The 23,538-nt window shown below is 46.2% G+C and overlaps 2 protein-coding genes and 1 pseudogene across 2 annotated transcripts in view; all 3 read right to left on the bottom strand.

Moving 5' to 3' along the window:
• Positions 1–1,046: 1,046 nt before the first annotated feature.
• On the bottom strand, positions 1,047–6,523 carry LOC149115049 (uncharacterized; annotated as a pseudogene).
• Positions 6,524–16,162: 9,639 nt separating this feature from the next.
• LOC149115050 (uncharacterized) lies at positions 16,163–19,776 on the bottom strand. Its single transcript, XM_089283826.1, has 2 exons — positions 17,840–19,776; positions 16,163–17,228 (listed from the first exon to the last, which is right to left on the bottom strand). The coding sequence occupies exons 1-2, from the start codon at positions 18,419–18,421 to the stop codon at positions 16,257–16,259; spliced, it is 1,554 nt and encodes a 517-aa protein (XP_089139952.1). The 5' UTR covers positions 18,422–19,776; the 3' UTR covers positions 16,163–16,256.
• Positions 19,777–21,767: 1,991 nt separating this feature from the next.
• Positions 21,768–23,538, bottom strand: part of LOC110055207 (macrophage mannose receptor 1-like) — a 61,126-nt gene continuing 59,355 nt past the window's right edge. The window contains exon 16 of the mRNA XM_089285772.1: positions 21,768–23,484. Coding sequence (XP_089141898.1) covers positions 22,898–23,484 — 587 coding nt within the window. The 3' untranslated portion in view covers positions 21,768–22,897. The remainder of the gene's footprint in view (positions 23,485–23,538) is intronic.

Genomic DNA, 23,538 nt, shown 5'->3' on the forward strand with positions numbered 1-23,538 from the left:
GTAGAAATACTAAACCAAAGATGACTAATAAAATATGCATAAATTAGTGTCAAATGGCCATTTTTGCAGGAGGTCCCCAAAACTTGAAGGGAATAAAATATTTTGCCCTACTCTTTATGTCATAATCGTTCACTCACCAAACCCAACATTTATGCCAAGTTTGAGCGAAATCGGTGATCTAATCTCGGTCACCTCCTGCCTGGTTTTCTCATGGCACGCGACTGCGTGGGAAAGGAGAACAAGGCGAGCGGAAGAAGGAGAGAGATCTGAGAAAGACCATGAGAGTGAGAGAGGGGTTCAGGCCCTTTGTCTCCCCAAGTCCCTCGCCTTTTTTTCCCTCTTAAGCGCCGATACGCAGCTCCCCAACTACTGAACAAAAAGCACGGCTGTGCCTGCATTTAACACCCGGAACGTCGCGCGATCTGCATTTTCTTTGTCCGCTGTTTGCTCGTGTTCAGCAACGTTTGACGTATCACTGCTATAAAAATCAAACAAACCATGTTGATCTTCCATTTTAAAAGCCGCTTATGAACGCGGTGACAGGTTACCCAGTGTTCGGTTTAAAACTTAATAGTAGTGTAGCACGCTTATAGGGGTGGTAACCAATCAGCGTGCAGCAAAAAATGACGTGGCAGGCTCTCGACCAATCAGATTGCAGCATTTGCTATTTTAGTGTACAAGTCAGCGGTAATTAGCAATAAAAATACTACGTCACAGGTCAAATGTCCAAATAAGGGTCGTCAGCTGCTGGCGCGCGTCAAGGTCAAAGTTTAGGGGTAGCCGAGCTCGCGCGCGTCAAGGTCAAAGTTCAGGGGTAGCCGAGCTCGCGCGCGTCAAGGTCAAAGTGCAGGGGTAGTCGAGCTCGCGCGCGTCAAGGTCAAAGTTCAGGGGTAGTCGGGGCTCGCGCGCGTCAAGGATTTTTGAGGAGTGCGTAGCGCGTAAAAGGTCTCAATTGACACGATTTAAATTTTATTATAAAGTGACAAAATGTGAAAATAACTTTTTTACATGTGCTATTGATCAGTTCTTGGCCATTTCGGCATCGTCTAATTCTTTTTTTTAAGAGTCTTGATTGGTTCTGGCACACCCAAAGGCCAATCCTTGAGCAATTCTACAATGTCGTGATGATGTCTTTGTTGGGCAATATCTTGCGGGCTTACATTCATGGTATCGACGCAAAGACGGTTAGCATAGTTTACTAGCAATAGTCGTACTATCTGGCTGTGTCCCTCATGACAGGCCAGGAACAACGGCGTTTGACCCTGTAAGATGGTGTGGATATTAAGAGACCGGAATTAGAAGGCTATAAGCGACTCACTTAGCTGGGCTCGTTATTATAACCAACCTTGTTATCTTGGATATTTTTCTGACAGCCATTCCGTACTAACAGCTGGGTCACTTATAAGCTGTTAACGGCGGCTGCCCAATGCAGTGCGGTTTTTCCTAGCCAGATACAAAAGAAAAAAGGTTATTTATAGACGTCCACACTCTGGTTAACCTGCCACGCCCAAACTCACCTTGACCATCTACCCCGTCGACCCGTACGGCGGCTTGGAGGAGTGGGCGTACGATATGTGGCAAGTCGTGTCTGGCGGCCAATATAAGTGCTGTTGCACCATCGCTCATTCTAGCCTCGAGAAGCGTACTACGTTGGGCTAGTAAGATCTGCACGATAAAAAAAATCGTGTTGGAGAGGGACTGGAAAAAGCCCGTGACCAACTCATAATAATAATATTTACCTGAAATACTTCCATTGCATCCGCGCCAATGGCTAAGTGTAAAGGTGTGCGTTGGAACTTATCTCTAGAGTTGAGTTGGGCTCCACACTCCACGAGGCAGTTCGTTATCATAGCTTTGTTATGACGGGCAGCCAAATGGAGCGCCGTTTCGCCTAGCTGTGTTTGGGCTTCACAATTGGCGCCCAGACCATCTCTACTTCACCGTTGATGTACAGGTGGCTGTTCGAATCACCGCCGTAGCCGCCACGACATGACGCCCAATGCAAGGCGGTCATTCCACTGGGACCTTTGGCATTAACATCTTGTTGACTCGAGTCTGCGCTTTCGACAGGCGGGCTCATAGGCAGCTGCTGCTGCGATGGTACAGGTTTGGTTGAGCAATTGAGCTCGGCTCGAGGGCTTTGAGTTGAAGGAAAAAAAAATCCCCCAAATGAGTCGGTATTTTTCGGACTAAAAACATGTCACGGGAAAATAAAAAAATTACCTGTTCTGTTGCTCCTGACTGGAATTTACCCACCAGATAGGGGCTTTGATTTTTTGAAATCTATTCATAATCCAAGTGGTAAAAAGCCGTTAATGAAGACGGTGGAATCTGGCGCACGTGCCTCCGTGACCAACGTCACACCATCTACAATGGCATGTGCTAAGTAGACATTGGCTCATGATGGGTTTTTTTTTCAGCGGTGTTATAATAAACTTACTCTTTGGGTAGTCGTTTTTTAAAAATGATAACATGGTCCAGGTCACATGTGTTTGGGTTGTTGGCTTTTTTCAAACTCCATTTTTTTTTTTGTTCCAGCCTAAGTCAAGGGGTGGGAATTTTTGAGCAGAGTCTAATTATTCATCATACATGAAAAATCTGTCTAGACCGACTGGCGCCCTGGAGATTAAGATAAGAAAAAAAATAAATTAAATCCTTTAAAAAACTACCAGGCGTACGATACCATATTTTTTTGTTTATTCGTCCACTCAACTGGAACGTGACTTAAGAAAAAGCGGCGAGTGCTGAGGCCGGAAAGGATGGAGAGGCGATCAGTTCATATTTACATTAGTGAACGCGCTGTGAAAATTATATCCTAAATAGACTTTCTTTTTTCGTTAAGTGGGGTGACATAATGACCGTAGATAATCATATGATGAAGGGTTGATCCGTCCAACATTTTACAAACATTTAGATGACATTTCTTCAGTCGTATTTCTACGTGTCCGCGACCCCATTTTTCTTTTCAGATTAGCGTAATCTAAAATAGGCACCTTAAGATACCAGGACGGGACGAGCTAGGACGGCTACCGGAAGTAAATTAACTCAACCGGGCATGCGCACGAGAACTCTCGACTCATCTCTCTGCCGTCCTCATCTCGTCGAGGACGCCATTTCGCCCGACTGGCCGTCGTATCGAAAACGTGAGTATTTTGCTCTTGTTTTGCCTCGATAACTGTTCCAATCGACTTTATTTTCAGTTATATTGATAGGAATGTTTATAAGGTTCACAGTTTTCGTGATTGTAGTGTAGAACACTACGCTGAGATACGAAAATGTGAATAAAATATTCTTTGTCTGTTCGTTTGTGTTTCTGCAGTCACTGTTCAGACGCTATTACGAGTGTGCAAACTCAATACAAACTGTATGCATTGAGAATACATCAGTGTAAGTACAGTCGATAAAATGTTGTAAAAATGAATGCCATGGAGCATGTATCGAGCAAATAAAATACACATTTTCAAACTGATGTTTAGTTTTTTTATGCTACCCGGAACTTGAAGCAGCATTTGTTTGATTTTTATGATGCTTGTTACAATTACAGATGGAAATTGAAACGTTCACCAAAAGTCAGGATTCTTCGGCGACAGAATTCCCAAACGCTTTAGTGGTAACTGAAAAGCCATCTGAAGCAGGTCGATCAGATTGTTCGTTTAATTTTTTTATACGGAAATTATGGTTTCTCTATTGGAATATTGACAGATGTACGTTTGCTTCGCTTATACAGAAAAAGAAATTCAGCGTCGCTGTTCACTATCGTTTAAGCCTAATAGGATAAGATTTCTACCATCTCTTTTATAGTCCAATGGATGTCATTGCTTCTGTGAATAGCTTGTACGAGGTTCGAATTATTGACGTCGCCGTCCTTTGCGAAAATGCACATCTTAAGCATTTTGTTTTTGGCGACACGACGGGAACCGCGAAAGTTTCCCGCGTCCACTGCCGTTGCCGTCCTGACCTTCCCGTCCTCGTATCTTAAGGTCCCTAATGTTTCCTTGAAGACGGCGTAACAGTTCATTGTTTCTGCGGTCGAGTATGGGTTGCCAGGTAGCCAAGGAAAGTATATAACACTGTATTTCTGCGGGTAGCCAATCCCAGTAACTCTATGAAAAAAAAAAAAAGTGCGACCGGATTTCTGTCAAACAAAATGGCTACGAAGTGACTTTGGAACACGTTAAACTATCAGTACTCACTGCTTCGTATAGGTCCATAGGGCTATTCAGCTGGGCCATGATCAGCGCGCGTGGTAAGTAAAACGACTTTTAGTAAGACTCCGCAAAAAAAATAAACTGGCTGATGTGGTTGATTTGCGGGGTAGAGCTCGCGCGCGCGCCAAGGTCAGGTTGATTTCTGCGTACCAAGGTCAGGTTGATTTGTGTGAAGTCAAACACAAATGTTTTTTATTGGTTAATAACACATCCAATCATATGTCAGCGGAGAACGATTTGTTTCTCGTCTACATTATTCAAGGCCTCTTTAAAGTTGTACCCTAAATAAATTTTCTTTTTCTCGTTACGGGCGGTAACATAATGGCCGTAAATAAACGATAAATAAACGATAAAATTACTTTTTATCGTTATTAATTCTATGTGACCATATCCCCAGGCTTTCTTTAATCTTGCATAATCCACAATTTCTTCATGAAGTTTGTCCAATAGTTTCTTCCTTTTCGTATCTATGGCATGTTGCGAAACGGCTAGGGAAATCACGTAATCTTGTATTTCTGCGGGTAGCCAATCCCAGTAATTCTATGAAAAAAGTGCGACCGGATTTCAGTCAAACAAAATGGCTACGAAGTGACTTTGCAACACGTTAAACTATCAGTACTCACTGCTTCGTATAGGTCCATAGGGCGATTCAGCTGGGCCATGATCAGCGCGCGTGGTAAGTAAAACGACTTTTAGTAAGACTCCGCAAAAAAAATAAATCTAGCTGACGTGGTTTAGCGCGCGCTTAAACTCAAAGTCTACTTAGGTGGCACACGTCTGGGGCTGTGATTGGTTGACTTGATTAGCATAAAAAGCGAAGGCGTGCGTGGTTAGTTGTTTGTCATGGCGACTCAACCTAGATGCAATCGCCGCCTTCGAGGCCTGGCACCTGAAGAACCGCCTCTTAAACAAGTCTGTTTCATTTGTCAGAGAGATATCAACATCGATTCCTTGACGGGATGTCAACGCACTTTGTGCTGCGGCGTGTTCATGCATCGACGTTGCTACCAGGAGATGTCGAGGCGAGTACGAACCTGAGGCAACTGCCGACGCGTGATCAACTCGGAACTGCCAGAGATCGTGCTGGAAACCGATGAGGAACTCGACGAGGAAGACGATGACGAACCGTTCGCGTTACCTACAGGTACGAATAACCTAGCGGGTATGAACCAGGAGTTAGAGCAATACCGTAGTGAGAATAGACCTTTGCGCACTCATCACGAGGGATCGTATTTGTGGAATGCCTTGCCGTATGACGTGGACCCTGACATGTGGCAACATTATTATGTCATGCTCGATAATTTCGTCATTCTGTTTCCGAATCGAAACATGTATGTGCATGGCTGCGTGCAACTCCCCGCGGGACCGACCCGAAAGATCAGGGCTGTTTGGTACAGGCTTTTCATATTCAACACGCCTTATGCGACATATAACCTGATTCGAATGCAACGGTTCAGACTCTGCTTTAGACGGGAGGAAGGACGAAGAGACGTTGGCATTCAACATCTCTGCCTATTACCTTTTGCGGGCGGTCCGTCGCTTTACCACGAGGACAGTCTATGGACCTGACGATTTTTTTTCTTTTTTCACACAGTGATGGTTGAACGAATGAAAATTCAGAGACCCGGGAAGACCCTTTGAGACGCACAATTCCTTAACGCGTTCGTGGATTCACTTGAGTTATCCCATTTCACCCGTGGTGTGGTTCCGTTACTATCGGGAGTTGGAGGACTTTGTGTGAACCACGGAGGGTCAAAGCCTCCTCTACATTCGCGGCACCGTGTTTATGCCCTTTGACGTGATTGCGTACGATCATGTACGTATGGAGGTGTATAGAATGTTTTATTTCAACACCCCATATAGAATGTACTTTTTCATCACCAGACTTAGGTTTAGGTTGTTATTCGTGTCTTCCACGGCCTTCGGGGACCAAATAACGATCGAAAGACTGATGGTGACATCCACTGTCTCGCATACTTTGTATCACGGCGGTATGATGTGTGAGTTATGAAAAAAATAACCAGACCTTTTTTATTCTCAACAACAAGTTTAATGATTGCTTTTCAAATAAAAAACATTTACAACTTCCAACGTTTCTTGGCTTGCATGATTCTCTTAACAATGCGTTCTGTCATGGTTTTACGTCCGGGCAAATTATCGATGCCTTTGATCATCTTGGCGTCGGCTTTCCATTTGTCTTGTAAGTTCTTGGCCCTGGAATAGTCAATGTCGTGTTGTTTGGCCAGACGGTCCAGACGATTGATCCCGGGGTCTCCTCGCGCTAAACGTTTCTTCAATTTGGTCCCAGGTCCCATGTACTGATAACCGGGCCAATGAAACTCGATCCCAGTCTTGCTCAACCATTTCTGGATGTCGATCCCGTAGCCTCGTTGACGTCGGGTACTTCTTCTTGTCCCGGTTGGGGGTGCTTTTTTCTTTTTATTCACTGTCATAGCCTAGTCCCCGTCTCCAAGGCTTTTCAAATTCTTCCCACCCTTCTTGTAACTTTTCTGCAGCTGTCTTCTTAGCCTTCTTGTACTTTTTTCCCTTGCCTTTGGGACTGTAACCACCGTCGTCGTCGTCGTCTATGAATTTTTCGGCAACACCGATGGATCTTAAGAAACCTTTTTGCTTTTCGGATAAGGCTGTCTTTTTCTCACTCCCCTTTTGACTGGTGGATGGTTTGGGTGGAATGGGGGGTTTGGTCGTTTTCAGCTCCTTTTTAAGACCTGACGTGGAGGGTTTGGGAGTTTTCAGCTCCTTTTTCAGACCTGACGTGGAAGGTGCTTCTTGTTTGATGATAACGGGGGCTCGGGCTGTGGGTTGTTTGTTGACTCCCTCAATGATCTGTTTCAACAGATTTTCGACGGGTGCCTCGACCATGCCTTCGGGTTGTGTCGTGCCTTGGTACGAGATAGGACCGCCTTTGCCTGTCCGTATACGTTTCACCAGTTTACCTTCTTCTCTGGTAATGGGTTTGATCATCTTCACGGCCATGCTGTCGGGGATACGACTGTCTTTCAAGATGAGATGTTCTTCGGCAGCCAAACGTCCCGCTTTGTTCAACAAGGCACTCCGGGTAATCTGACCCTTGTAATAATCTTGCAATCGATTGAATTCTTGGACGGGTACCATCATAACTTCGTCCATCCCTGACTCAAGGTCGTAGCGGGGAAATCGGACACTTGTCTCAAGGCCGTCTCGTAACAGTCTTGCCAGTATCGTATGGCTTCCTCTTTCTTTTCCAGCTTCAGTTGAAGACTTTGGACGGTTTGCTTGCCTTGACCGCACTCCGTGCACAGCTCTATGCATCCACCGGGTGGAGTGGTATCTCGTTTCGTTTGACAGGTTTCACAAAAGTCACCGTATTTTAAAGCCATATGCTCTTGATACAGGGCGTGGTACCTACGATTCCAGTAATCGGACGAATCTTTCCATTTGGCTTGGCGTCGATTGGCGCCTTGTAACAACTGTACGAGTTTGGGGATGGTGTTGGACTCTTCTTCTTTTGGGCGGGGTGGGAAATTGGGTACCACGTCGATACCCTCGAGCGGGTAACCGTCTTTGTCGCGTCCTTTTACCGTACACGACATGCTCGAAAACAACCGTGTAATCCGCTCCAGAATCCGCTTCCGTTCTGCTGCAGGAGATGTTGCCTTCGACGCTTGAGGGAGTTTTTGCGTTTACCCACTTCTCGCAATACGTTTTTATGCCTTTTCAGTTTCCCATAAGTCACTGCGTCGATGGGGATCCTCCTTTTCAGCAAATTGAGAACCATCTCGCTGACAGCATTGATCTGATCTTTGTTGGCGTGTTGCAACAATTCTTGACGTTTACGTCGATTGGCTTCTTTCAGAACGCTCTCCAAGAAATGACGTTGTCGTCGTAACCGCTTCATCGGTGATGTCTACGTCTGGGTGGGTTGTCACGCACTTTTATTCACAAGCTTTCGAGACCCTTCAAAGCTGCCTTGGCTAAAACGCCTATCAAGGAACCAAGACCTTCTCCCTTTTGGGACTTTTTTCTCTTTTTGGTGATTTTACGTATTTTTTATACGTGATGACGCTTGCCGTTTCTTTCCCCTTGACGTCTTCGGCATGTCGGTTCTAATGACGACTCGCACACACTTCCACCTTAATGATGCATGAAGGTGATCGCGTGTCCTTTTATAGAGGAACGTGATGAAACTGTTTTTCGTAGTCTCGAACGTATCGGTCGTAAGTAGGAGGTGTGAAATCCATCACCACGCCGTCTAACGTTTGCATCTTGGTCAAAAACCCATCCAATTCGTCCACTCCACCCAGAGCATAGTTCCTGAGTTCGGTCAGCGTCTTTTCGTAAGTCGTGTAAGCACATTTGGTCATGTCCATCTTGAACGAATACTTCTTGAAATCGTTCCATCCTTTCAGTAAGGTGGCGAAAGCCGTCAATCCTACCACCGTGTACCCATCTTCACACACGGATCCCACGATGATACTCGCGGCCACGACCAGTAACGCTAGTCCGTTGAGAAAGGCGTTACACAATTTGTAATGATTAAACATCTGCCTTCGACACCACCAATACTTGTGATAGAAAGCATACAATCCATCCAAACGTTTCAGGGAGTCCAATTCAACCACGGTCGTGAAAGGTTCATCCAATAAACAGACCGACGTACTCATGACTATCTTCTAACTTTCTTTCGGCACGTTCGATCTTTTTAGCTTGTTGCTCGTAGTCCCAAATCTGGTCCTTGAAAGCGGTCTCGATGGACTGGTTCAGGATGTCCTGGACTTGTCTGTAACTCTCACACCCGTGTACGATACGTTTCATGTCTTGGTGATCCATGCTAGTCTCATCCCAGTAAGAGCGAGAGCATCTGCATAGATGCAGAAAGTAGGGGAACCACTTGACTTCACTCCTTAACATCTTCTCAGTTACGTACACTGGTCGAATTGCGTGTAACTGTAGAACGTTGTCCGTTTTTATAGGTGGTTGTGATCGTGTTGGTGGTCGTGATACCGGCAATGCGACGACCCGCCACCGTTTGTTGTTGTTGTCGCAACATCTCTTCCAGTTTTTGCTGCATCTGGGCTTGGTTGAGACTACGGTGTCCTCGACCCACTCCCATCGTGACGTTGGTGCGTGCTGCGCTCGTGCTGGCTGTACCTACCCCGATCGTGGGACCTGCAGCCACTGCCACGGGTGGTGGTGGCGGCATCCTCGGGCTTCTGCCTACACCCACGGTTGGAGATGGTGACAGAGCTCTATAATCACCGCCCGATGCCATCTCTTGCTACTTTCTTCTTGGCCAGCACTTCTTGGGTATGAACCAAATCCTCAAAATCCTCGTCGTTATATGTTTTCACGATGGATCGTAGTCCATTTTATTGGGATTCATCGCGTAATAAATTTTCACATAGGTGGATGAACAATGGAAACCAAGACGACTCGCTCCTCAACATACTTTCTTGGCCAGCACCTCTTGGGTATGAATCAAACTCTCGAAATCCTCGTCGTTATAGGCTTTTACGATGGACCGCACTTGACGATAACTCGAACAGAGACAGATTTGTTTCACCGTCTCGTAATCCTCTTGAAAGGAATACATGCGAAGTAGCATGGCTATGCAACGGAGAATAAACCTAGGGAACCACTCGGCCTCACTCCTCAACATGGTGGTAGTGCGAACTGATGGCATCGTACGAATCCTTCGTCTTTTAACACACGGCTGAGGACCCGTTGATCGTCCAGACTGGCTGGATGAAGATCCAATAGCATGTAGCCGGAAGGACGATCCGTGACCTTTCGAAACGTGTCCAACACCTCTTGCCATTGCGTGGGAAACGATTGCAGTAATAGATTTCGTATACCCAATTGATCCCGAGGGTTCTTGAAGGCCACGATGTAATGGGCGTTGCGGGAAATGGTCTTGGCGAATTTTCCGTTGGGAAATAGATCCTGACACAAGTAAATCACCTTGATGTTCCGATGATGAGAATGTTTGGTGAAGAGATCCAAGACGCGCTTGTCGTTACCGCCCTCGTCCATCAGGTCGTCCAGGACCAGGACACCCCCTCGTGGGAACCATCGGGGTAACTGCTCACTGTCCGGGATGCTTTCGTGAAACTTGACCCCTCCCTTCTTGAGCTCGTCGAAGCCATCTTGGCACGATCCGATCAAGTATGAATCGGACTCGCCGATAACTGTCGCAATGCGTTCCATTACCCTACGATGGGGATGATTCGAGGACAAGTCGAGATACTTGTCTCGAGGGAACCATCGGACTTCACCACGCAACATTTTCAACTGAACACTTTTATTCAAACCAGCTTACTTTAACAAATGACGTACTCCTCTAAAGGAACCTTGCGTGTCCTGGTGACACGGGGTTTTACAAATCTTGCGCCAGATCAACTCGTCCACGACCAAACGTTTTAACATCTGTCCTACTTTATGATCGTTCTCTACAAAGTCGTTTCTCTTAAAACGATTCAAAAACGCGTCCATGTCACGACCTTCGGCTCGGTCGATCAGGAACATCAAGGCGTAGTCGCCGCAACTTTGACTGAAGAGTGACTGTAAACTCTGGCCGTTGAAAATGTGGTACTTGAAATGACGGTCCAACCATTCTCGGAGCGGTTCGGCGGTTCCGTACACCTCCAACGGCAGACCGTAACTGTCCAGGATCTCGCACTTGTCCTTGTCGGTCCACAAAGCGATCCAATACATGCCCAGTTTATCGTGAGGGTCCGTGTTCACGATGTATGCGGTCGGTCCTTCCTGAGGCAGTGTCTTGGGAAGCCGATCGCAGGGTACAGTTCCGTAAAAGACGCGACAGAGTGTCGGATGCCTTCGGGCCAAATGATCCAATTGTAGATTATTCAGGGCCACTTTCTCCATTTTCTGTTCACCGGTACACGTCGTAGACGACGACTCGGTTCTCGTTGATCTCCAACAAGTTCTCGAATTCGCCGTACAAAAAGATGGTCAGGTTTGCTCCTGGATTAGCTCCAAACTCGATCACCAGACGCAGCTCACCTTCCTGCTTGGGGTTCAACACTGGACTGTCCAAGCATCTATTGGCCGTGTTATCAAATACAAACATGTTGCATTTCTTGCCGTGCCCCCAGTCCTCTTTTCTGACCATGTTTCCTTTTCCCCGACACAAAGCTCCTGAGGCTTGGAGGAATCTGTAGTAGCCTCTCTGATCTTTACTGTCCCCATCGTGTTGGAGCTCCAATGTCTCGTAGGGGTACTCTTCACCTCTCACCAATTGTTTGATGGAAGAGATATTGAATTTTTTAAAAGTGAACGGATTGACCGTCACAGTTCCATTGAAGGCTGTTTGTTTCATCAACACCACCAACAACCGATTAGGCAGCTTGTTGTGGAAAGGATTGCTGTACTCAAAGTGACGATTGTCATTGGGATGAGAATAGGTGCGAATTTCACCTCTCACCGTGGGATAAGTGACCACTTTTTCACCTTGCATGTCGGACATGATTTCTCGGTACACCGAGGGAGTCACTCTCGCTTGAGCCAGGAACAGTTTCACTTTCACGTTGGCTTTAGTCAGTGTGAGGGTACGGCCTCCATCCCATCGGATGGTCCACAGAGCTGGGGCATTGAAGTACATATCGATTGCGATCTGCACGCCAGGTACCAGTAACTTGCTGAGATGAAAGACTTCCAGGTAAGGTTTGAACCGTATGGTGACAGCTTTCCCATCAAGGAACTGTACTCGCCCGTCCACTTCGGCTTTGTGTTGAGCATCCAAAGCAACGTAATCAGCGTGTGGTGTAGCATGATCGAGCATATTGGCTGTGAATTCATCGGCATCTCCGTCGTCGGGTTCATCGAGACTGTTATACCAACCATTGGGTGTGAGAATCGTTTCACCGTCGTCTCGGTCGTGGTTCAACAGCGTCTCGATGTAGGCTTTGTAGTGGTAAGTATCGGTCAGGGGGCTGATGAGAGTGCCATTCAATCTCACATTGATCTGCTTGAAGAGGGTGTGTGCCAAATTATTGGCCAATCCTATTAAATCAGCCCACAACAGATCTGTATTATTATCTTTCCTAACTTTCAATTCCACTTCGAAGAAACTTTCGTTCAAGTCGATAAAGTCTTCTTGCGGATCCACTTGGAAGGTCACGGGGTTGATTCCCGCATTGAACGGACTGATTTTCACAAAACGTCGAGAGGACATGCTGAGATCAGTGGGAGGGACATGGAACATGTCCAGGCGGGGGTTTCGTACCCCCGCCGACCGGGCATGAGCCACCAGGTCCGTCATCGTTTACGGCGTCGTCGTTTCCTTCTCAGTGCAGACTGTATCCAACGATAGTCAGGAAGTAGTGATCGGGTGGGGAATATCGTACCACCTTTATACGTGCGTCGTCCAGGGACACGTCTCACGCGTCTCAAGTAGATGGGAATCATGGTCCAAACAGGTATTTTCGAGATTTTTTACCGCCCAACACTCGTTGGATCTCTTGCGTCGCTTTACGTTTGACGGCTCGTGTCGCTCCTCACTTAACCCCGGCGAGTGCACCTTTCCAACTGGGCTTTCCTCCTTTGCCACCCGCATTTAAACCTTTCAGTCCTTCCACGGCCGTCTCTTTCAGAACGTCCTTGAGAATGGTAGGACCTCGGGTCTTGATGTTTTTCCAAACCTGACCGAATATTCCTCCGCCCTTGTGGTATCCATCGGGATGAAACCGTATCAAAGTTCCTCCGATCATGTTTTCTTGAAGTGTAACGTGAGTATCGTGTTCCCCGATCCTAGTCGCGCCAATTCTCCAGTGGTCTCAGCCACATTCACTTCTATAATGTCCACGACTTGTTTGCGTACCGGAATATATTGGATGTGCACCGGTTCGAAGTACTGACTACCTTCTCCTTTACTCGAAAACTTCACTTTACGCCATAAATCTGTCATTCGATTCCCCACCACAGTACTTCCTCCGGCATCCGAGTAGATGAACAGGGAACGAGACAGGCCACCTACCACGTCTTCGAAGGCTCTCTTGATGTTCACGAACCTCCAGCTGCAGACACCGCTCAAGTGAATGCGATTCTCTGACGAATTTTTCTTGGTGGTCTCTCGCCAGAATCTAGCCGAGGTCGGAACGGTTCCAGCATGGCTCTTAGGGTCCACTTCATCCGTGTCAAACGGTTCCGGTATCTTGCTATACCTCCTCGTGACCCTCTCTTTGATGACACCGTCCTTGATAATGTCCTTGATCTTACCGCGGGATCCACTCATAATTCCTATGCTACCATTTTCCATGAAGAATTTTTCCACTTCCATCACGTCTTGGTTGTCATATTCCATCAGCATGTTGGGTCCCAGTATGGGCGTTCCATCCCTTTTGGCCGACACCCAACCAAAATCCACAGCCACATGCTTTTCAAACGAGATCTCAAAGGGAGACGCATATATTGCGTCATCCGAAGGAGCCACTTTGTTCCTTATGACATTCAGATCCAGCAAGGAATTGTCCAAGATCAAATCCTCGCTTTTCCATCGAAAAATGGGATCCAAACGCTTGTCACTCAAGGTCAACGTGTCCCAGTTGCACGGTAGAGCCTCTCCCTTTTTCTGTTCAAACTTGAAAATGAGAGCTTTAAAAGAATCGATCCCGTTTCGTATTTTGCCGTATTGGTAGATTTCGTGTAAATACACCTCCGTAGTGGTAGCCGAGACAAGACCGGCATCTCCTTCTTTTTATTCTGTCTTGCAATTGAAACCATTTCACTCTCAAAAGAGGTTCGGTGACTTCCTTGTATCGAGATAAGTCGATGTTGACGTCTGGGAGGGAAATGGCACTCAATCCCACTTGCCAGCCAGACCCATCCAAATGTATGGGTTTGGGTAAACGGATCTTGAAATTATTACTGCGATTACTCGGAAACTCGTGCCGGTTGCTGTGACTGGGTAAAGACAAGTAAAATTCTTCATTCATGTTTAAAGTGTAAGGTGATCGTGGTCACACCCGACACAAAGCTCACCAATTTTCCGTCGTTCTCGGCCACTTGCGTCTCGAGAATGTCCATGAGGTTACTGCGTACGAACTTATAATGAACGTGGACGGGTTCGAAACTCATGATGGTAGGGTTGTGGGCTATTTCTCTCAACAGATCCGTCATGTGATTCCCTGTGATCGTACTGCGCCCGACATTCGAATACACGTACATGGGACTGCGATGAGGTGCATTCGATGTAACGATATCACCATAGGATTTCTGGTAGGCTTCGTCCAGATAGATGAAACGCCAGTTGCAATAGCAGCCTAGTTGTAAGTCTTCGTCCGAGAATTTCCAGAAGGGACTCCATCCACCAGCGTTATCCCCCGCTGACCAATCCACGTGCACAACGGAGGGGACTGCATCATTGGAAAACACTTTCATGAGATTTCCATTCATATCGTAAGCATTAGTCGCCGTATCAAACACTATCCATCCCATATCCAGAGCCAACTTTTTTACTGAAAATCACTTCCGGACGTTCAATAGATCCTGAGGATCCAGGCACAACGGTGAGTTCAGTGTCGCTATTGTCGAGGATCAGGTCGTCCCCTTCCCATCTGAAGACGTGGTATAGTTTCTTTCCATTTTTAGACCGCAAGCTCTCTCCATTCGAAGTCTCAAACAATGTCAATTTACTTTGCAATCGATGAACGAGGTACTGCATGAACGATTTACCGCTTGTGATGTTGAATCCATCGTCGATCAGGTCATCGCCTTTGATGATTAATTGCATTCGAAAAGGAGTCGGATCACTGGACCCGGAGCTGTCTTTGGTGTGTCCAATCATGGTCCAACTGAACGTACAGACAACCTCATGCGGTTTGAAGGTTGGTGTTGCAGTCGGATGACGCAACGGGGGTGTCGGGTACGAAATGCTAGCCAACCCCACTTTCCACTCCTTGTCGTCGAACGTGAGTGGATGGGGCAGACGATTCTTGAAACTGTTGGCCTTGTTGTCGGGGAATTCGGCGGTGCTGGCATTGCTCATCAACTGCACGTAAAAATCACTCATTGTTTTTCTGAAAATGTAACGTGATGGTGGTCACACCCGACGCAAAGTTCACCAGTTTTCCGTCGTTCTCCGACACTTGTGTCTCTACAATGTCCACTGTGGTGGTGCGCACCGGTAGATATAGGACGTGTCTGGGTTGAACGTGGACGACCTCCGGATCGTAATGAACCTGTCTCAACAGATCCGTAACTTGATTTCCCGTCACCATACTCTGTCCTACATTCGAATACACGAACAAAGAACGGCGATTGTGACCAAACGCTTCTTCGTAACTACGATCCAGGTCCGTGAAAACCCAATTGATGAAAGCACTCAGATGTAATGCGTCCGGGTCGATCTTGTAAAAAATCTCGTCCCCATCATTCTGGGGTATGATCAAGTCCAAGGCAGTGGGTACGATTTCCGTGGGAAATTCTTTTCTCAAATTGGGTCCCAAGACGTAACCAGGTCGTCCGTTTTGCAACTTTCCCATCTTGATCCATTTCATCTTCTTGGCCAACTCGATGCCGATGGACATCTGGGGATACCTAGCCTTACCATTGATCTGGATGGTAGTGCACGTTCTCGAGTTGTCGATGACGCACTGTCCGTTTTCGGCACGATGCATGAGCGTGTACAGCATTTCGGTGGGATCGTCGGGTTTGCTCTTTTTCTTGAACATTTGCAAGTCGTACACCGTTTGATCCCTCAAAGACCACATGTATCGATCTCGTATCATGTTCATGAACTCGGTACCAGTCCTCGGCGTGAATTCCAAATCCCTTTCTTTGATCTGGACCATTTCTTTTGAGTGGAGGTTGAGTTTTGAGTCTATCAACTCGATCCACCAGATTCCAAACAGAAGAGAATCTTTCAAATCGAGTTTTCGAAGAGCGGACGGAAAAGAGATGTCGCTGATACCCACTTTCCATCCCGATTCTCTCAACTGTAACGGATACGGTAAACGATTCTTGAAACTGTTGGCCTTGTTGTCGGGCAACTCGTCCGTGTTGGCATTGCTCATGAACTGCACGTAAAAGTCACTCATCCTTAAAGTGTAATGTCACAGACGTCACCCCAGGGGCAAAGTCCACCAGTTTTCCATCGTTCTCGGCCAATTGCGTCTCCACTATATCCAGAAGATTGCTGCGCACAGGTTTATATTGAATCTGAGAAGGATCGAACGTCATCTTGGTAGGGTCGTGAGGCACTTCTCTCAATAGGTCCGTCACTCGATTCCCCGTGATCGTGCTACGTCCTACATTCGAATACAGGTACATGGGACTACGTGGAGGAGGAATGTGTGGAGCGACGCTGCCACCCTGGTAGACCTTCGCGTATTCCTCGTCCAGATAACTGAAGCGCCAGTTGCAATAGGAACTGAGTTGTAACGCCCCGTCGTTCGTCAAATTCCAAAAATTATTTGTGCGAGAGGTGTCATCGTTGGTCCAATCTTTCTTGAAGCCCCTGGGCACCAGGTCGTTTTGGAACATTTTCACCAGATTAGTAGTCATGTGAACAACGTCATAGGCTTCCTCTCTAATCCAGTTCATGGTCTTGACCAGTTTAGGACCAAACAACACTTTGGGACGTTGTCTGTCCCCGAATTCATCGAGGAACGTGTCGGTGTTATCCAGAATCAAATCATTTCCATCCCATTTGAACACGGGGTAGTATTTTTTTCCGTCCGGAGCTCGTAGACTTTCACCTTCGTGATCCATGTACCGGGCCAAGCGATCATGCAAACGATTGACGATATATTGCATGAGAGATTTACCACTCGTCACTTTGTATCTGTCTTGGTGGAGTTCCTTCCCGCTGATGCTAAATGACACACGGTAACGCGACGGGACCCACGAACCATCGGATGTCCTGATAAACGTTTCAATGGTCCACTCAAAATGACACAGGAGATCCTCATCGTCAAAGTTGTGCGTTCGATGAGTGGGCGTTTGATGCGGTCGTGCAGCGGGGATCGGGTAAGAAATGCTAGCCAACCCCACTTTCCACTCCTTGTCGTCGAGCGTGAGTGGATGGGGCAGACGATTCTTGAAACTGTTGGCTTTGTTGTCGCGGAACTCCGCCGTGCTGGCATTGCTCATCAACGTCACGTAAAACTCTTTCATTTTGTCTTTTTCAACACGTCCTTTTTCTCCAACCGACTGTCGTACTTGACTGGCCAACCTTTCCAACGTACCAAGACTCTATCCCCTTTCCGTTTGACGATCTTGTCGATACGGAACAGATCGTCGTCTTCCACGGTCACTTTCTGCAAATCTCGCGCCTAAAACGTTCCCTCGACTGCCGTACCATCCCATTCTTCCACCTTGTAGGTGGGAACCTTGCCCGAACGCACCCCTCGCACCACAAACACCTCTTCGGTCCACCCTAGTAGATACCCTTTCTTGAACTGCCTGAACTTCTTGTTGAGTCTGACGCGATCCCCGACTTTGAACTGAGGTTTCTTGAATTTGCCCTTTTTACCGTAAAGAGTCTCCCACACGTCTTGGCTATTGGCCGAGGTCACTTGATCGGGAGCCATCTTGATACTACGATGATACGATCGGTTGTACCCTTTGACCAGATCTTGCAACACGGGCACAAAGTTCAACGTATTCTGCACGGTAAAGTACCGGTACAAACGTTCTTTCAAGGTCCGATTGAACCGTTCCACCACACTGGCTTTCGTATCCCCACTGGTCGAAAAATGATGAATACCCTTCTGTTTCATCAAAGCCTGAAACGTCTTGTTGTAGAATTCCTTCCCGTCGTCCGTCTGAAGATTGATGGGTTTTCTTCCGCCTTTCAAGATCTTGGCCATCGCCTCCGTCACCGCTTTTCCCGTCTTGTTTTTCACGGGCTGGACCCAGGCGTGCTTGGAAAACACGTCCACCACCGTCAGGAGATAACGATACCCTCGATTGTACTTGGCGATATTGACCACTTCGATCAAATCGGCCCTCCATTGCTCGTCGATTCCGAACACCATCACGGGTGCCGTGGGAAACCGACGACGCCTGGGTTTGTGCAACGTGTACCCCAAATCGCGTTGCAAGACCTCGCGAGCTCGTCGGACGGAAATCTTATTGGCCTTAGCAAATCGCGTCAGACCACCCAGACTACCGGGTTTCAAAGGATCCCGATACCGCGCCAATAACGTGCCGGTCGAAAGGTTTTTTCCATTCTTCTTAGAATTCTTCTTCATAATCGCCAAAGTTTGTAAACGCACTCGCTCCACAACTCACAACGTTGCTCCTTGACGTCGAGATACTTCTTAAATGAATCGGGTTGCTGTTTCAACCATAAGATATAAAAGACAAAACGCATCACGTTGGGCCCGACATTCGTGTAGTCCAACACCTCCAGAGGTGAATCGCTGAAATAATCGGGAACGGGACTACCATCGCCGTATCTCGCATAGACTCTCTCGCACTTGGAACACAGCGTGTACCAACTCCACCGATCGGCTATGTTCGCACACACTCTCGACAACCACCAACTCAATGCATGAGACATGATTAATGACTCAACACAATTTTATTTCAACTTCTTATATAAGTACAAACATCGTGTCTGATTGGCGAAAGACCTACTGAGTATACACTTCGTCCGTTATTTCCATGTTCTTAACATCTTTCAAATACTCTTCATCATATTCGTCCTCGAAGGACTCCCAGGAAAAATGTTTTCAATTTCTCCACAAACATTCTCCTTTACCGGGTCTCCATTTCAGGGCTTCCTCTTCGTCTCCCTTCACATAAAACGCCTGACGCATCTCTTCTTTACAAGTCCCACACAGTTCGTCCTCATCAGCGTTAATGGCACGAAAGAAAACCGCTCCTTCCACATATCACGTTGATGCATGACGTCCTTCATCAACCGTTCCAGCTTCAGGCAGATCTCCCTGTAATCACTCTTGTTGAAAGTTAGCAAAGACTTCACTCTGGGACTCTCGTCTGCCTCCATCACCCGTCGTGCCAGGGCCCTACCGAACCCCAAGGGTTCACGTAGATCACGGACGGCTTCACGCATCATGTACGTGATGTTTTGGGTGGCAATCAAACAGGTACGATCCGCATCCATGACGGGTTCCCGATTACGAACAAAGCGAAAATCGTTCAGCCTTGGTCTATACAGCACACGACACCACTCACCACAAAACAGATACACTTGTTCATTCTTCTTCATCAACTCCAGAATCGTACCACACCAGTCCGGGCGACGCCTCATCAACGTATCGAAATGTCATGTACCCTCGGGTAATCTCCCTAACGGTTCAAAGAGATTGTCAAAAATGTACACTGTCACGTCTGACATGGTCTCGAGAGCGTTCAAGGGTTTCACCTTCTCTTCCACAATCTGCATCACTAGTTCCCGAATCTGGTTAGAGTTGTTGTAGTAAGTCATTTTGACCAAAACACTATGTAATCGTTAAACTTCTTTCCTTCTCGATCCAAGCGCTTCGTGATCTCCAACTCCAGCAAATGCGGATGGTGACTTCGTGTACCCCAGTCAATCAAGTGCCTCTGAAGCCTATAGTACAAAGGAGAGACGATACGAAACTCCAAGTCAAATATCTTATGAGACAAGGGTCTTTCGCCTTTTTCTTCGCCCCTTTCCAAACGCTCAGAACATAGGTTCAATTCTTTTCTCAGATCTTCAAGAATCTCTTTCACGTCTGTCTCATTCAAAACTCTGGGTTGACGAGTCATCACTACACAAGTGACGAATGCAGCGTACGCGCGCGCGCGCCTTTTATAGCCGAGCCGCAATCTCCACTTTTACTGGCCACGCGTTATTCACCACCAATCAGGAGCCAGAGTATGACATGGCATCTGATTGGTCCTCGAAAGGCGCAAATATAATCGATCCACGCTATTTCAAATCACACACATTATTCCATAGAGACACTCGTAGGTGTCATGACTTCCCTCGGTGAACCCAAAGAGGTACCTCATATCGACCCGAATGATCCGTCCGGTAAATTCGGACCAGACGGTCACATCGACTACGGAGCTTATTCCCCCGCCAAGTATCCCGACAAGCAGAAAAAAAAAGCCGCTCGCAAGAAACTGAAACTGGATATCCCCAAGAGAGAAGAAGGTAAACTACAATATACGTTAGACCGTTGGCTCTTCCAAACACGCTCTCGTGTACGTTTCAAAAAACGCGTACTCCTCAAAGAGATCACACCAGACTCCGTGCGTTGGACCACAGTACCTCTCAAAGGCTTCTCCGAGCCATGGAGTGCCTTTTCAAGGAAACGACAACAAGTCAAAAGTGAATGAAACGTAACCATTACTGGCGAAGGCAAAGACCGACTCCCAAAAATGCGCGAAAAACCACGCACATCCTGGAAAGACTGCTACGAGAAAACACTCGACTGGGATACTAACTCTTTTTTGTTTGCTCATAGACTCACATCCACCCACCATTCAAGGCGGACTCATGTCATTAGTAGGACTCGACAAGTTCAGGAAAAACAACCTCGTAAAAGTGCCACCAGAAGTGGACGACAAAGGGGAATCCACCGAAGTGCAAGTGTTGGAGGAGTTTAACCCCGATCAGTTCTTGGACCAACTGAAAAAACAAGTTCACACCTGCCGGCGTTGTTGGGCGCCCATGCAATTCGGGAGTGTGCAAACCCCCGACAGACGTATCTGGGAGTATTACCGGTGCCCCTCTTCCAGATTCTTCAGCATGTGTTATGTGACCTGCGGAGCCAGTGAAGTGAGCGCCTACTTGCAACGCGTTGCCGAACAGACCCACCCCTGCTACAAGAAAATAGACCCAGCCCGTTTCCGTTGTCTGTGCAACAAGTCCCTGGTATTGGCCACTTCACACTCGGTCAATAACCCAGGCTGACTCTATCTCAAGTGCCCCAAGCGCACCTGCAAGTTTTTTCGATGGATCGACGAACCACCCCGAGGAATCGCCGAACCACCCCGAGGAATCGCCGAAGCCCAGCTGATCCACGGACAATGATCCCACGTTTCTCAAATGTATTAAACCATTTTGTTACTTTTATAACAAACAAAATTTACTCACATTTTGATCAACGGACAACGATCCTACGTTTCTCAAATGTAAAACCATTATTTCACATTTTGTTAATTACAAAACATTTATTCACATTAGATCCGTCGTTTCTCAAATGTATAAAAAACATTTGTTACTTTTATAACAAAATTTATTCGCATTAGACCCGACGTTTCTCAAACGTATAAAAACATTTGTTACTTTGTAATAAAATTTATTCATATTAGATCCGACGTTTCTCAAATGTATAAAAACATTTGTTAGTTTATAATTAAAAATTTATTCACATTTAAATCGTGTCAATTGAGATCTTTTACTCGCTACGCACTCCTCAAAAAAAAAAATTGACGCGCGCGCAGCTGACGACTACCCCTGAACTTTGACCTTGACGCACGCGAGCCCCGGCACCTATTAATCACCACTCAAAATCATTGACGCACTCTAAGCGCACAACCATTTTCTGAGCGCGCTTGGCCCCTTTTCAATCATAAAAACCATTACATCATAAAAACTCATTTGCCGCTACATGATAACAGCGCCACCACTAATCTTTTAATTACCATCAAACAATCGCTGATGACCCTTATTTGGACATTTGACGTGTGACGTAGTATTTTTATTGCTAATTACCGCTGACTTGTACACTATTTAGGCAAATGCTGCAATCTGATTGGTCGAGAGACTGCCACGTCATTTTTTGCTGCACGCTGATTGGTTACCGCTCCTATAAGCGTCCTACACTACTCTTAATGGTTACACTTCACCTTGTACCTCCGATGTCTTGCAGCAGAAGACGATAATCTAGACCAGAAATACATACATACATACATACATACATACATACATACATACATACATACATACATACATACATAAACTTTATTTGAGTGTCGGAGTATTTAGCTAAAGATAACTAATTGGGGACACTAACATAAATACAAATATAAAATATAAAATACTAATATTATATAAAATATATAGGTAGTTAATAATTAAAAATATGTTCTATAGGTCTAATTAGTTAAAAATAAGTTCAAGATTACTTAAATTGGTTGTATTATTATTATGTTGAGGAAGCATAGCAGCTGCATCTTCCGTCCAACACATCTGCTAGGTACATGGCCCGAACTGCTTTTTTAAATTCACGAAGGTTTGTTTTGTTGCGAAGGTCTTTCTCTACTTTTCCCCAGAGATGGAGTCCTAAATATCTTATGCTATGTTTACCATAGTTTACAGTGTTAAATCTAGGCATAGGAAAATCTCTACTACGCAAATCATAATTCTTAAATTGCTTGTAAAATATATCACAAATGCTTAGGTGCCAGTAAATTTTTAACCTTGTACATTAATATCAGTATTTCTTATAGGCATTTATTTACTAAACTAGGCAGCTTTGCCTTACTTAATAGTTCATCATAATCTGCCGTCTTGCTATTGTATACACCACGTAGTGCCCGCTCTTGCACCCTTTCTAGTTTTCTAATATCAGATGCTTTACAGAAATGCCACACTGTATGACAATACGTGAGATTAGGTAGAATTGCCGCTTTGTATAGTTGGGGCTTGGTTTCTGTAGGGATCATCTTTCTAAGAAGGCGTACTAAGACACTAACTTTCTTCTTCTTCTCAGAGTCTCTTTCTTCTAGACATTTTCAATATGTTCAGATTCGATTTCTCCCAACGAGTTCTCTTGATTTTTCTTTTGGTCCATTAAACATGCTGGACTGCGTTCGTCGCTAGAGGGGACTTCCAGGATTGTGTGAATATTCATGCTGTCTTCACCCTCGCTGTCGGTGATATCTCCTCTACGGCTCTTACACCTTAGGTCTGTTTCGCGGATGAGTGAGTGATACTCGCATGGCCCTTTTTTCCTCATAGCGGGCGTCAGCTTGTCGTAGCCAGGCCTTATAACCACTTTACTACATGCACTATCAACTGTTTCATTCTCATAACGAGGCTGATAGAACAGATACTCGACAGGACTCACAGATGGCCTTCCAAGATGGTCGGTATTTTCGTACGCCGAGTTTCGCAACTCTGTTCTACTAGTGGCTCTTTCTTCTTGGGGTGTCCTCATCTGGAATAACAAAGTTTCCAGCGGTATGTCATTATTGCCTGGGCCGTTATTTTCGGCATTTAGCGGAAAAATCCTGCTGAGACGAACAGTTGCATATGGTGTTATTTCGTCTTCATCAGCGCCATCCGAAATATCTGGTTTACGTCCTGCCCCTGGAGGAATGACAAAGTTAAATAAGAATTCTGAAAAGCTGAAGGCAGCGAACC

Source organism: Orbicella faveolata, unplaced genomic scaffold (assembly GCF_042242905.1).
Source record: "Orbicella faveolata isolate gen_17 unplaced genomic scaffold, um_ofav_v1 contig_13, whole genome shotgun sequence".
NCBI classification, from domain to species: Eukaryota; Metazoa; Cnidaria; class Anthozoa; order Scleractinia; family Merulinidae; genus Orbicella; species Orbicella faveolata.

What these genes read in the sequence shown, in the direction of transcription:
- LOC149115050 (XM_089283826.1), bottom strand. Translation starts at nt 18,421, where the DNA reads ATGAAGAAGAATTCTAAGAAGAATGGAAAAAACCTTTCGACCGGCACG. An exon ending in GTTTGTACCGGTACTTTACC is followed by an intron (nt 17,229 to 17,839) that starts GTGCAGAATACG and finishes CTCGACGACAAG; the next exon opens with GAGTGGAAAGTGGGGTTGGC.